At 52.2% G+C, this 13,138-nt stretch overlaps 1 protein-coding gene across 1 annotated transcript in view; it reads right to left on the bottom strand.

Annotated features, from left to right (window-relative positions):
• MAP1S (microtubule-associated protein 1S) overlaps positions 1-4,534 on the bottom strand; it is a 33,451-nt gene extending 28,917 nt beyond the window's left edge. Inside the window, exons 1-4 of the mRNA XM_010845639.1 lie at positions 4,373-4,534; positions 3,014-3,115; positions 1,584-1,666; positions 428-568 (exon numbers count right to left, since the gene is read on the bottom strand). Of these exons, the coding sequence (XP_010843941.1) occupies positions 428-568; positions 1,584-1,666; positions 3,014-3,115; positions 4,373-4,493 (447 nt within the window). The 5' untranslated portion in view covers positions 4,494-4,534. The remainder of the gene's footprint in view (positions 1-427; positions 569-1,583; positions 1,667-3,013; positions 3,116-4,372) is intronic.
• Between the last annotated feature and the right edge of the window lie 8,604 nt (positions 4,535-13,138).

Genomic DNA, 13,138 nt, shown 5'->3' with positions numbered 1-13,138 from the left:
TCTTCTCACACCCTAGAGCACACTTCCCTGCAGGGAGACTTTCTACACACACCCCGACCCCCACCTCCATCTACTGGCCTTTATCTTACCATCACTACATCACTCACTACAGTACGAAAACATGGTTTCCCAGTTTTCTGCGCATTTGCCCCGCTCAGACTAGGGGTCAGAAACAACCCCATCCAGTTGTGTCCCAGATGGGACCTAGAATCTGGGATGCCACTTGGAGCCTTTGCAACATCTGATCTGAAGGCCCTCACCTTGCAGTGGGCCATGGGACTGAGCCTGACAGTACATGTTGTTACCATCACCCTACATAGGAAGAAGGGACGATGCTCGGGGCGGGGGGACAGTAGGTCACCTAGGCAGCTCAGCCCAGTGGGGATAAGCCAGACTTCAGAGGCAGGATGGCGAGGGGGCAGCTCACCTCTTTGTCCCCCAGGACCTGGAGGAAGTGGCGGGGTGAGAAGCCCCCGGTCTGGAGCAGCAGCTCCCCTGTCTCCTCCAGGCAGGGCCCCGCCAGCACCAGCAGCTTGTGAGAGGCAGGGTCTAGCAGAAGGTTCCGGAGCTGAGAGAGGGGGAGAGTGTTCAAAGCGCTACTCCATGCAGTGAGATGGCCAGCACCCCTCTTTGGGGTGGTCCCCAGCCCCAGATCTATGTATAACCACCCTACTCTTGTCCTATCAGGGCTTCCCTGGTGGCTCAGGGGTAAAGAACCTGCCTGCCAATGCAGGAGACACGGGTTTGATCCCTGGGTTGGGAAGATCCCCTGGAGAAGGACAGGGTAACCCACTCCTATATTCTTGCCTGGGAAATCCCATGGACAGAGGAGCCTGGTGGGCTACAGTCCATGGGGTCACCAAAGAGTCGGACACAACTTAGTGACCAAAACACAACAATCTGTCCCCCAAGTGGCCTGGCTAGTACTAAACTAGAAGCCAGGATTGTAGCCTGTGGGCCTCCTGCTGGAGCTGGCCCCCATCCTCCCTGCCAACTCCTGCTCATTCTACAAAGCCCAGCTCCAGCGCCCCCTCCAAGTATTCCTGGGCCCCCCCAAGCCCACATTTCCCTCTGGCCCAGCCCAGGTGCCATAGGGAAGAGGGGACTGTGTCTGGCTATTTCCACCAGAGCCTCCTCAGGGAGCAAACAGGGCATTTTTGATCAAAGGCATCAACCTGTACAAGGATCTCTAGAGGGCTCTATCTCATACGAAACTGAGAGAAGAGTGCTGATGTCCACAAGCTAGAATTATTAAGAAGTCAGTTCAGACAACTAGCAGGGCCCAGCCCACAGGAACACATGAGACCCAAAAACACCGGTTGGGTTCTGCCCTCCCACACTCCAGCCCTTCCCTATCCCATTCAATCCTCCCATGCTCCAGCCTTTTCTGACTCCACCTACTCCCATCAGCAGCTCTGAAGAGGGACTAAATTGAGGCTGGAGTCACCAGGGGAGGCTTTGTTGCTGCTGGGTGTCAGGAAGAGAATTTCAGGCAGATGAAGTCAGGGGCCCCCAGAGGCTGGGGCCAGGGGATGGCAGCGGTCCCAGCAGCCCATTTCCCCCAGAAGCCTTCCCTTTCCTACCTCGTCACACAGGGATTTGTCTGATGGATTCAGGAGGACCAGCGTCTCCAGGGTGTCACCACGGTGGTGCAGACTCCGCTGGCCTGTGGGAGAACCGGGCCCTTTAACTTTAGGGCTGAGCCACACAAGCCAGGGTCAAATCCCCCCTCACTGGGTGACCCTAGGTGGCCAGGAGCCCCTCCAGCACTCTGGTTTCCCAGGACCTCCAGCCAGGGGGTCATCCGGAGATTAACAGACATGAGATAGAGCTGCAGGTGAGGATGAGGCAAGAACAAGAAACCGCCTTGGCAGGCCCCATGCTGGAGACAGCAGGGACAAGGCCTCCACTGCTGGCAGGACCCAACTGCAGCTGTCAGCCCTGTGGGGGACAGCATCGTCACCCCATTTTATAATCAAGGAGCCTGAGCCCAGGGAAGGCCAAGGAGGGTACACTAGGAAAAGGGTACAACATGAGCAAAGGCCCTGAGGCAGCACTGAGCTCTCGGTGTCTGAGGATCAGGAAGGGGCGAGAGCGAGGGGCAGCAAGAGGGAGCCGAGGGCAGGGAGGCCTCATGGGTCACGGAGAGGGCAGTGGGGTTGATTCTGGGATCTGAACCCTTACCCTTTATCAGCTTATCACAAGCTTCTTATCATGTGTGGATACTGCCCCATTCAGGCAGGGAAAGTAAGGCACAGAGAGGGGAAGTGGCGGCCAAGGTCACACAGCACAGACGGGATTTCCAGCCCTCCCCAATCCCCAGTCTGATACAGTGAGGGTCAGGAAGCCACCAGGAACCGCTGGGACAATGAGGTGACGGACACTTCCTTCCCCTCCTGAAGCAGCCTGGAGGTGACTCAACAGGCCAGCTGAGCAGGGGCTAGCTAGGCAACACCCAGGCCCCACCCAGCAGCTACTCTGCTCACCCCAGTCACCCCAGAATCCCCAGGGAGCACGGGCCATGTAGGGCTGCCCAAGAGTCCCAACCCCCTCCTCGACCTTGCTTTCTCAGCTCCCCATCTACTGAGCACTTACTTGTACCCTGTGCAAGAATCACAGCCATAAACCACACCCAGTCCCTGCCAGGCTCTGCCCACACGCACCAGCCCCTCACTTTCCAAATGTCTTGTCCCTTTGCTTGGGTGTTTCCCTCCACCCTCCCCACCAGCTGCTTCTCATCCAAAAAGACCCTCCTCAGAGGTCTCCCTGTCCCCCACACCACACAGTCTCATTTGTTACATGGGAACAAAAATGCAAGTTCTGACCTCATGAGTTGGTGATGACTGAGGAGTGAGTGCTGGCTCAGGGGCGGCCCCTGCTCTTACTCAGCGGATCTCAGCTGTATTATTACTGTTGTTTACAGCCATCCCTGACGCACAAAGCTGGCACTCGGAGAACATCTGCCCACTGAGTGAGCAGCTGGTGCACACAGGGTCACCTTTCACAGCCTCACCTTTCACAATGCTGGAGAAGGTGGCTGAGTGCCGGGACACGAAGACCTTGAGCTGCTCATCGAGGCTGCAGACGCCAGGGTCAATGTCCCAAGACCGGATGCCTGGTGGGGTGGGCGGGAAAGGGAGATAGGAAATCAGTTGGGCTCCCCAGCTCCCAGAATATTTCAATAACTAGCAAAGGGCAGGCGAGGGCCACCACAGCCCCCTCTTCCCCCAACCTGCCCCCACACACAAAGGCCAGGAGATTCAGAAACATCCATTGTGCCTCTGGATCTCACTGCATCCACCATCAAGGAACCCCAAAAGTCGGGCACTTTACAAAGAAGACTTAGGACCTCAGCAAGAAAGTCCCCACCTCCTAGACAGTCATCTTGTCCCCTTCAGTATCCTCCCACCCCCACCCCTGGTTTCACTGATCCTCAGCCCTGCCACGCACAGATTCCACCTCTAAGCTTTTGCAGGAACTGATCCCACTGCCCAGAGGCCCCTCTCCCTGCCTTCCCATCCTTCAGGTCCTCTCAGCCCTTGGCATCTTCCTCTGAACAGTCCTGAAACCATCTGACCTTAAAACTTGATCCATCTCCCTGCCTCCCTCCCCACCAGACCATGAGTCCTGAGAATGCAGGTCTGAACCTGCCAGAGGTCCCCGCCCTATCCTCGATGCCCTGCGGGGTGACATTCCCTAAACCCATGAGCTGTGTGCTGCCATCCCATTTTCCTGGCCATGGAGGACAGGCGCTGACAATCTGAGAGATGCGGGATGACGGATCTAGGGTGCCCTCCAAGCAGCACGGTGCGGGATGCACCACGCCCGCCGGTCCCACCGTGCCAAGTGCTTGGCAGGTGAATCCTGCAGGTGCATCTATGACTCACATATTCAGGTGCCAAATCCCCTAAGCAGGCGGCACCCGCCCACACCCCGATTAGCAGTTCCTCATGGAGCTACGGAAAGTGGCCCCCAGGGCTCCGGGCCCAACCTCCCTATCCCTGCTCCTCCCTCCAGGACGTCAAGGCTACTAAGAGCCGGGGAATCGAGGCGCGCCCGGAGGGCGGGACGCGGAGCCGTTGCCCATGCTGCCCAGTCGCGTGGGCCCCCAAAGCCGGGGCCCGTGTCCCCTCCCCGGTCTGCACCAGGCTCGAGGCGGAGCAGCTGAGCCCGACCCCGAACGCTGCTTCCTCCGCGGGCGCCCATAGACTCTGCCTGCGCCCTGTGTCTAACGGTAAGAGGATAGGGGCCCGGGCCACCCCCGCCCCCGATCCGGCCGGCCCCCGCCCCGACCGCTCCATCCTCCGGCTCTCAGGCCGAGATGCGCGGCCGCTACCGCCTCCCCGGCACCGCGTTCCCGGACCGGTCCGACCTCGTTCAAGCTCCTCCAGCACGTAGGCAAGCAGCCCCCGGCACCCGCACTCGCCGCCTACTACGAGCAGCAGCGAGCTGGGGACCTCGGCCGCCCCGGACCCTGCGACCGTCGCCGCCATCTTAGCGCCGCCCTGACGCTCCGAGCGCCCGCCCTACTGTCCCCGCCCCTTAAAGGGGCCGGACCGGAAGGGCTGAAGACCCCTCCCGGAAGCCCCTCCTCGCTCGTTATCTGCCCCCTTGCGCCCTCTGCGGTAGTGGGACTTGCGGATACAGGCTCCTAAGCGTTAGCCGAGTCTTGAATCTCGGCTTTGGACACCTCTCCCAAATGACTACTGTTTCATTCATTCATTCACTCATTGATTCTTTCACTCATTTATCCAGCAAGTTCTGACTGCGTGTCTACTACTTGCCAATTGGAATCTCTGCCCTCCAGAAACTCATATTACATGTCAGTGGGTCCAGTCTTGAACCAGATCCCAGATGGTCCCGGTTCCCTAGGTCAGGGCTTAAACAAAGAAAACAAGGGTAACTTTGAGGGCTTTGAGAGATGTTTAGGAGTTTTCCAGGTGTGGGTTATGAGATAATGACATGTGAGGCGTAAGTTAGAGCATTTGCAGAGCTTAGAGATTAGGAAAGTACATATGAAGTTGAGACAGATTCCAGAGCACTCTGGATCTGGAGCAGGGCACCACAGTTATTCTGCACCTACAGTTTGCAGGGCATCTTGCTCATTGAAGATATGCATAAATCTATGAAGTTGGTAGTTATGAAGTAGGCTGTGGGCACAGTCATTTCAGAGGAATGGAGAGGAAATAGACTTGGAGAGATGAAGTCACCAGACGCATAAGAGGTAGAGGAGAGATTCAGGTGGGTTTGACTCCAGATCCAGCCTGCGACAGGGACTGGCTGCCTGGTTCACATGGGTAACCCTCCTTCCCCAGTCAATTGCATTCAGCCTTTTTACCCACGGTGGCCACTACTTGAAAAATCATGTTGCATCAAACTTCTTGACAGATGATCATGCCTAGGAAGGGCTAGGTTGCATCCCTCAGGAGTTAGCTCCCCATCTTTGGAGGTATACAAAACCAACAAAGACAAGTGAAAAGATCTGCCAAGAAGGATTAACCTCCCACTGCCCTTCATTATCTATTCAGTCCAACTTCCTCCCTGGTCAGTGTATAACAGTCGCTGGCCACGTGCCGTCCGTCTAACGTTTGAGCGCTCCACTTCCTCTCTCTTTATGGCCCTGGCATCCTTCCTCTATCCCAGTCCCTCCCCCTTGGCTCCCTTCCCTGTTTGCTGGCTGCCTGTGATTTCTTCTATTATTGCTCTCAACAGTAATAAAAATGGGAACGTCTGTGTCAGGTTCTATCTTCCTCAGCAGGATAGGAGATTGTTGGAGGCCAGACTAGGCTGAGATTTCTCTGGGATCCCAGTTTTTTTGCAGGACAAAGCTGAGCATCTGGGAAGTGCATGATAAAGGGTGTGAAATGGGAGCGAAAAGCTCCTTCATCCACCATTCACTCATGTGTATTGATTGATTGGGTCAGGACAGTAACCTGGGACCTTCTGCTCGAAGTCTATGCTCTCTCTTTTGCCCAAGGCTGTGAATTATGATGGGTAGTGCTCATTCTGAAGGTGAAAGTGGGAGTGGCAAAGTCATGTCCGACTCTTTGCCATGGAATAATCCTTAGAATTCTCCAGGCCAGAATACTTGAGTGGGTAGCTGTTCCCTTTTCCAGGGGATCTTCCCAACCCAGGGATCAAACCCAGTCTACTGCATTGCAGGCAGATTCTTTACCAGCTGAGGCACCAGGGAAGCCCAAGAATACCTGTGTGGATAGCCTATCCCTTCTCCAGTGGATCTTCCCTACCTAGGAATCGAACTGGGGTCTCCTGCATTGCAGGTGGATTCTTTACCAGCTGAGCTACCAGGGAAGCCCTAGTGTTCATTCTAGTGGGTCTTAAAGGGCTCTGAGTTGCCAAGGCATCTGGGACCTGATGTTCTGAGTGTTCTGGAGTCCTGAGGTTTTCCTGTCCCAGAGTGTCTCTCAGTCTGGAGACCCTAATGTGAAGAGTGGGGGGAGCATCTCCCAAGAGATGAAAGAAGCATCTGGGGACCATTTCTGAAATCCCAGGCAACAGACTCCAGTCACTGCTCTCCTGCTTTTGTCCATGCCCAGCTCCATGCCTCTTTTCAGGTCATCAGTTACCAGAGGGATCAGGTGCTGAAATTATGGGGGAAATGGAAAACCCTCAACCGTCAGGACTGCTGGATGCCCTAGTCTCCTTCCCCTGGCAAATCTTTTCTCTTTTTAACATTTTTATTGAGGTTGAACATAAACATGGTCAAGTTCATAAATGTCAGGAGTGGAGGTTGATGGAGGTCAGGATTTAGGACATTTCCAGCCCCCACTGCACCACCTTGGATACTCCAGTTCATTCTCCACTCCCTCAAGGTGACCACTTATCTGACTGTCATCACTTGGGTGAATTTACCTGAGTTTGAACTTCTCAGAGATGAGATTGCACAGGGTATCCACTCTTGGTTCTGGCTTCTCTTGCTCCTCATGTGTGTGGAACAGGCATTTGTCCCTTTTCGTGGTTATGTAGTATTCCCAAGTATCTTTTCTTTCTTTTTATATTGTGATCAAATAAATATAACATATTACTTACCATTTTAGGGGCTTCCCTGATGGCTCAGCAGATAAAGCATCTGCCTGCAATGCAGGAATCACAGGAGATGGAGGTTCAATCCCAGGGTCGGGAATATCCTCTAGAGGAAGAAAATGGCAACCCATTCCAGTATTCTTGCCTGAAAAATCCCAGGGACAGAAGAGCCTTGTGGGCTACAGTTCAAAGGGTCAAAAAGAGTAAGACACAACTGAGTGACTAGGCATGCGCTTATTGTTTAACCATTTAAAGTGTATAATTCAGGGTATTTAGGAGACTCACAATGTAGTATGACCCTCACTAGCATCTAGCCCCAAAATACCTAAAGGACCCCACACTCTTTAGCAGTCTTCCCCAACACCCTCCCTCCCAGCCACTGGCAACCACTAATCTGCTTTCTGTCCCTGTCGACCGTCCTGTTCTGCACATTTCATACAATACGAAACCATTTGTCTCTGGCTTTCTTCACTCAGCATGATGTTTTCAAGGTGCACCCGTGCTGTATCATATGTGACCACTTTATTCCTTCCTGTGGACCCATCACATTCGGCTTGCCCATTCATCTGCTGATGGACATCTGGATTGTTACTACCTTTCCACTCTTGCAAACAGTGCTGTTGTAAACATTCATGTGCAAGTTTTTCTTGAACATTGCTTTCAATTCTCTTGGGTCTGTACCTAGGAGTGGAATTGCTGGGTCACATGGTAAATCTCTATTTAGCTTTTGAAGAACTGCCAGGCTGTTTTCCACAGCAGCTGTTAAATTGTACATTCCTACTGGCAGTGTACAGGGGTTCCAAAGGCTCCACATCCTTGCAAACAATTAGATTTTTTTCCTTTCTTATTGTAACCACTGGGTACCAATTTTTCACGATTCATCCATTTTCCTCATTGGTGAGCATTTGGGTTGTTTCCAGTCTGGAGCAATTGTGGATAAAGCTGTTTGAGCATACTTGTACATGTCTCTTGGTGACTATACTCTTTTCTCCCCCAGTGCGTGCCTAGGGGTGGAATGGCTGAGTCATGGGGTAAGGAATGGTCAGGCTGTTTTCTCAGGTAGGCTGTGAGGGAGGAAATGTCCCCCGTGTCATACCAACACTTAGATTTCAGCCTTTTTGTTTTGTTTATATTTTATTTTTTGAAGTATAGTTTATTTACAATATTGTGTTAGTTTCTGGTGTGCAGCAAAGTGATCCAGTTGCACACACACACACACATGTCCTTTTTCATGTTCTTTTCCATTATGGTTTATCATAGGATATTTAAGATTATTCCCTGTGCTATACAGTAAGACTTTGTTTATTCATTCTATAGATAATAGCTTACATCTGCTAATCCCCAAATTCCCAATCCATCCGTCCCCCACCCCTCCTCCCACTTGGCAACCACAAGTCTGTCCCCAAGTCTGTGAGTCTGTTTCTGCTTCCTAGATAAGCTCATTCATGTCATATTTTAGATTCCACATACAACTAGGGTCATATGGTATTTATCCTTCTCTTTCTGCCTTACTGCAGTTAGTATGATAATTCTATTTCTATCCATGTTATTGCAAATGTCATTATTTTATTCTTTTTTATGACAGCTATTTTAATATTTGCCTTTTCCCCCTTCTTCCCCCACGCCTATCACCAACCCTGTTCATCAACATTCATTAAGCGCTTGCGTTGACAACACTCTAGCTCTGGGTGCTGAGAAGGGAACAAAATGACTGGTCCTCAGTGCAAATCGCTCTGAATCTTGAACGGCGGGGGGGAGCCTGAGGCTTGTATGCCTATATGTCAGTTCCTTTAATTCTTGCAAAAACTTGGCCCCAAGCTCTGAGTAAACACATTTAATAAAGGAGAAAAAAGGATTCAGAGAGTTAAGGGGCAGATCCAGTATCTAGCACCCCAGAGGAGATGTGAACCCCGGGTATGTGACCCCGGGCCCTGCAAGAGGCATTCATTCATCCATTCAGTAAACACTTCCTGACAAATTTCCTATGCCTCCAAGAGGTCCCCAAGGAGACCCCAGTCTTCAGGAGGAAGAGCTGGCCACAGATGCCCCCTAACTGTGGAGCCAGGGCTGGGCTAGAGGGTGGACCTGGAGCTGGAGGAGTCCAGAATGGGGCAGTGAAGGTTCTGTATGGGGAGACAGGGAAGGTATCCTGGGAAAAGGGACATTGAAGCTGGGCTTTTGAAGAATGCACTTGAGTTCATCAGGCAGATCTTGCATTCATTAATTCAGCAAACACCCTCAGCCACATCCTCTGTGCCAACCTCACCTCAGCCTGGTTGCAAGGAGCTAGGAGAGACAGAACCAGACATGGATTCCCCATAGGGTCATGGATGGACTGGAAGGGGAGGGAGGGGCTGGTATTGCCCCAAATGGAAGAACATAGAAGTTCTTCAGGGGACCAGCAGGGGTCTCCTGAGAGGAGGATGTGGCTTCAATTCCCTCCTGCAGAGCAGAGAGTTGATGCTAAATGTTTTTGTTTTGGAATATATTGCATGGGTTAAATGAGACCAAGAAAACATGTGTGTGTATATGTGTGTGTGTGTGTGTGTGTGTGTGTGCTGAGTTTCCCAGTCATGCCTGACTCTTTGCGATCCTTTGGACTGTAGCCCATGGCTCCTCTGTTCATAGGATTCTGTAGGCAAGAATACTGAAGTGGGTAGCTATTCCCTTCTCCAGCAGATCTTCCTGACCCAAGGATCGAACCTGGGTCTCCTGCATAGCAGAAGAATTCTTTACTGTCTGAGCCACCAAGGAAGCCCTCTTAAACCCCACACTATGGAGCAAAAAGGAAAGAGGCGTCTAGGAGTGACTTGATAGGGATAGGCACTTGCTTGCAATGAGTTTATTTCATAAAATCACCAGGATGTGGGGTGGGGGTGGGTGGAATGGGGGAGAGAGGCTGCCTCTTGTTTATGATCCAGGTCCTCTCTGGGTGGGTGATCTCTCAGCCACTCCCCCAAATTCCCCAATTAGTGCAAAGATGCCCCCAGAAATGGTGATTCCCTCCTTTCTCCTCTTATCAGCCCAGGGTCCCGCCAAGCTCCGCCTCCATGGGGGACTGGACAAGACAGCCCACTTTGGACATCTAACAGAGGCTCGCGGACATGAATGCCCACCCCTTCCTCTCCCTTGGGCCACTCCAAATCCTACCTCAGTGTGGGCCCTAGATAGAGGATGAGTAGGGAGGGAGGTGCTAGGCTGGAGTGGCTTGGATCCCTGAGGGCTGCAGAGGATCATGTAGGGGAACCATGGAGCACATATTGTGCTCAATGTCATCCTCACAAAAGACCAGTACCCTTTCCCTGCCCCATTCCACACACATGTATTGAATGCCAGACCAGTAGCGGGGGAGTCTTGGTCCTGACCTCAGGAGCTTCTAGCTCAGAGCTCCCAAAAGTGTTACCAAACTGATCTCAGGTCCTCTCACCCAATGCACTGCAAAGCCAGTCAACTGGTACCAGGTGTGGTGAAGGAAAGTGCAGCATTCCTTTGCACAGTGCCAAGCAAGAAGAGAAGGTAGCCAAAGTGCCAAAGATGTCCGACCTCTGATGGCTTCCAGGAAAGGGTTTTTCAAAGCAGCATTAGGGGTGAGGGTCACAGGGTGTATGACCATGTCATGGACATTTTTCTGATTGGTTGGTGGTGAGTTAACAGAGTGATCAATCTTCTGCCTCCAACCAGTTTAGGCTCTATATGTTTGAGGTCAGCAGTTTCCATCTGGTAGGGTCCTGGTTTCTGCCAAAACAGCATAAGAATATGTGTCAGAAGGCTCTCCATAGAGGGGTAACCTCAAGGAGAAGCTAGGGGTTTTGTGACTCTTTTTTCTGGTGGACCTATTATTTAATTTGCTATTACTTTCCCGCTTGACTGCTTCATTTTTGTCCCTGATTTCCCACTTCTCCAATCATCAATTGCTGAGTCTGCTCTCGCATAAGGCCTAAGAGGCTAAAAGCTTTTTCTACAAGCAAGAAGTGGGGAACACAGATGTCTGTCACTGGGAAGGCCCCACAGGGCCTGTTTCTGTTTCACAAGGGTGGAGAGCTCCCAAATCTCTGCTACCAGATTAATTCATTAATTATACCAGTCGATATTTATTTCTTTTTAAATTTTACTTATCTTCAGCTGCGCGGGATCTTTGTTGCTGCACGCAGCCTTTCTTTAGCTGTGAAAATGGAGCTACTCTCTAGTCTCTAGTCTAGCCAGCTTGTCATTGCTTTGGCTTGTCTTGTTGAGGAGCACAGATTCTAGGGCACCACAGGCTTCAGTAGCTGCAGAAACGCGGGCTCGAGATCCCTCAGGCTTCAGTAGTTGAGGTGCACTGGGCTTGGTTGCTCTGCTGGCATGTGGAATCTTCCCAGACCAGGGATCAAACCCGTGTCCCCTGCATTGGCAAGCGGATTCTTAACCACTGGTCCACCAGGGAAGTCCAACATATATTGATTGCTTGAGCTCCCTCTGTATGCTACTGGGCAATGAGGAGACAATGTTTTCTGAGCCCCAGCCCTAGCTTCTAAACAACTTGCTTCCTGGTTGGGAAACAGACAAGAAAACTGGTATAAGAACAGAAGATGCTGAAGGCCCAAGGGGTGTTCTCCCACCAGCCTTGGGCATCAGGGCTTTCCCAGAGGAGGGGACATTTCAGCTGAGAAGGGGAGAGAAAGCAGCCTATACAGGAGAGAGGAAGAGGTGTTTCTGGCAATGGGAACAGTGCGTGCAGAAGCCTGCACAAGAGGTGTGTCAGAGGAATTAAAGACATCTTACTGAGACACAGTTTGGAGGCAGATGCTAGAGGAGAAGGGAAGATTGGGAGCCAATCACCGCGCAAGAAGAGCCTTGCAGGCCGATCTTTCGAAGTACGTCCTCTAATTCGCTACCAGCTGTTGTATGAAGTACTGCTCTAGGGGTTACACCCACCCGGATCCAATCAGAGCCGGCCACCAGGGCGTGGTCAGGGGCGGGGCTGCATCCTGTCTGGCAGCCAGGTCCAGGGCGGGAGGCGACCTGCCTTGGGTGGCTTGCAGTCCGGGGAGGAGAACGGGGATTGGAGGGGACATAGAGGAGTCCTGACCTAGCTTCCCACCATCGTCCAGATCTGGAACCCCAAACTGCGCCGTGCCCGACATCCATACCCTTTCAAAATCAAACGGTCACCATGGTATCCGCATCTCCAGTTCCACGGAAGACTCTGCCGTGAAACACAAGGCTGAAGACAGCACAGGGGTCACGAGTGCCGACCACATGAGGGGGTCTGGTGAGGTTCAAACCCCAGCTGTGTCCCTCCTCAGCTCTTTGACTTCCCTGTGCCTCAGTTTCCCCATCGCATGGACCTGTATCAAAACAGCCGCACCCGGTAGAGGCGATGTTGGGATTAAAGGAGTTAAAACACTCCCAACTCGAAGCAGACTCTCCACGTGCTAAATGCGCATCGGGTTAATTATTCTTGTAATTTATCATTTTGCTTTGGAAATCTATTGGCCACAGGCAGCTCTCTAAAGTAGACAACTGCCGGCGATCTGCTTGGGGTCTTCTCAGGGAGAGCATTCCCAACCCAAGCCTCTTTCCAGATGGATGGATTTTAACCACAATAAAGTTGACATCCTGTTCTTAAACATAATAAAACATGGGTTCATTTGGACTTGGCGTTCCCCTTTTGCATTCTAGAGCCCAAGTGTTTATGCATCTGGGTCTCAAACATTTTCAAAGGATTCTCTGCAGTTCTTGGGTGCCTTGGGCACCGGGCCTCATACAGACGTGCCTGACAGTGCCTTAATGGTAGTCTTAGAGGCATGGCTCCGGTCCAACTGTTACCTCTTACTGTCAGCAGTTTGGGCAAATGTTTTGGCGTTTCTGATCAGTTTCCCACCTGTCAAAGATGACATCACTGAAGCCCCTTTGTCGAGTGTTCTCAGCTCTCTCACTTGGCTGGGCGGGAGTCCATGGGGTCTTCAGCCAGTCTGGGGTGGGGAAGCAGGTCTCGGAAGGGTAGCGTGAATGAGGGTGCACCTCTGAGTTGGGGCATGCCGAGGGCCTTGACTGGGGCAGTGGTGGCAGCAGGGGCCTAGAGACTGGAAAAGGCAGAGGCTTTGGGTTCCTG

The sequence above is a fragment of the Bison bison genome, unplaced genomic scaffold, assembly GCF_000754665.1.
Source record: "Bison bison bison isolate TAMUID 2011002044 unplaced genomic scaffold, Bison_UMD1.0 scf7180017864221, whole genome shotgun sequence".
Classification (NCBI taxonomy): Eukaryota; Metazoa; Chordata; class Mammalia; order Artiodactyla; family Bovidae; genus Bison; species Bison bison.
The sequence above is the reverse complement of the archived record's forward strand: the minus strand, read 5'-3'. Positions and strand labels throughout refer to the sequence as shown.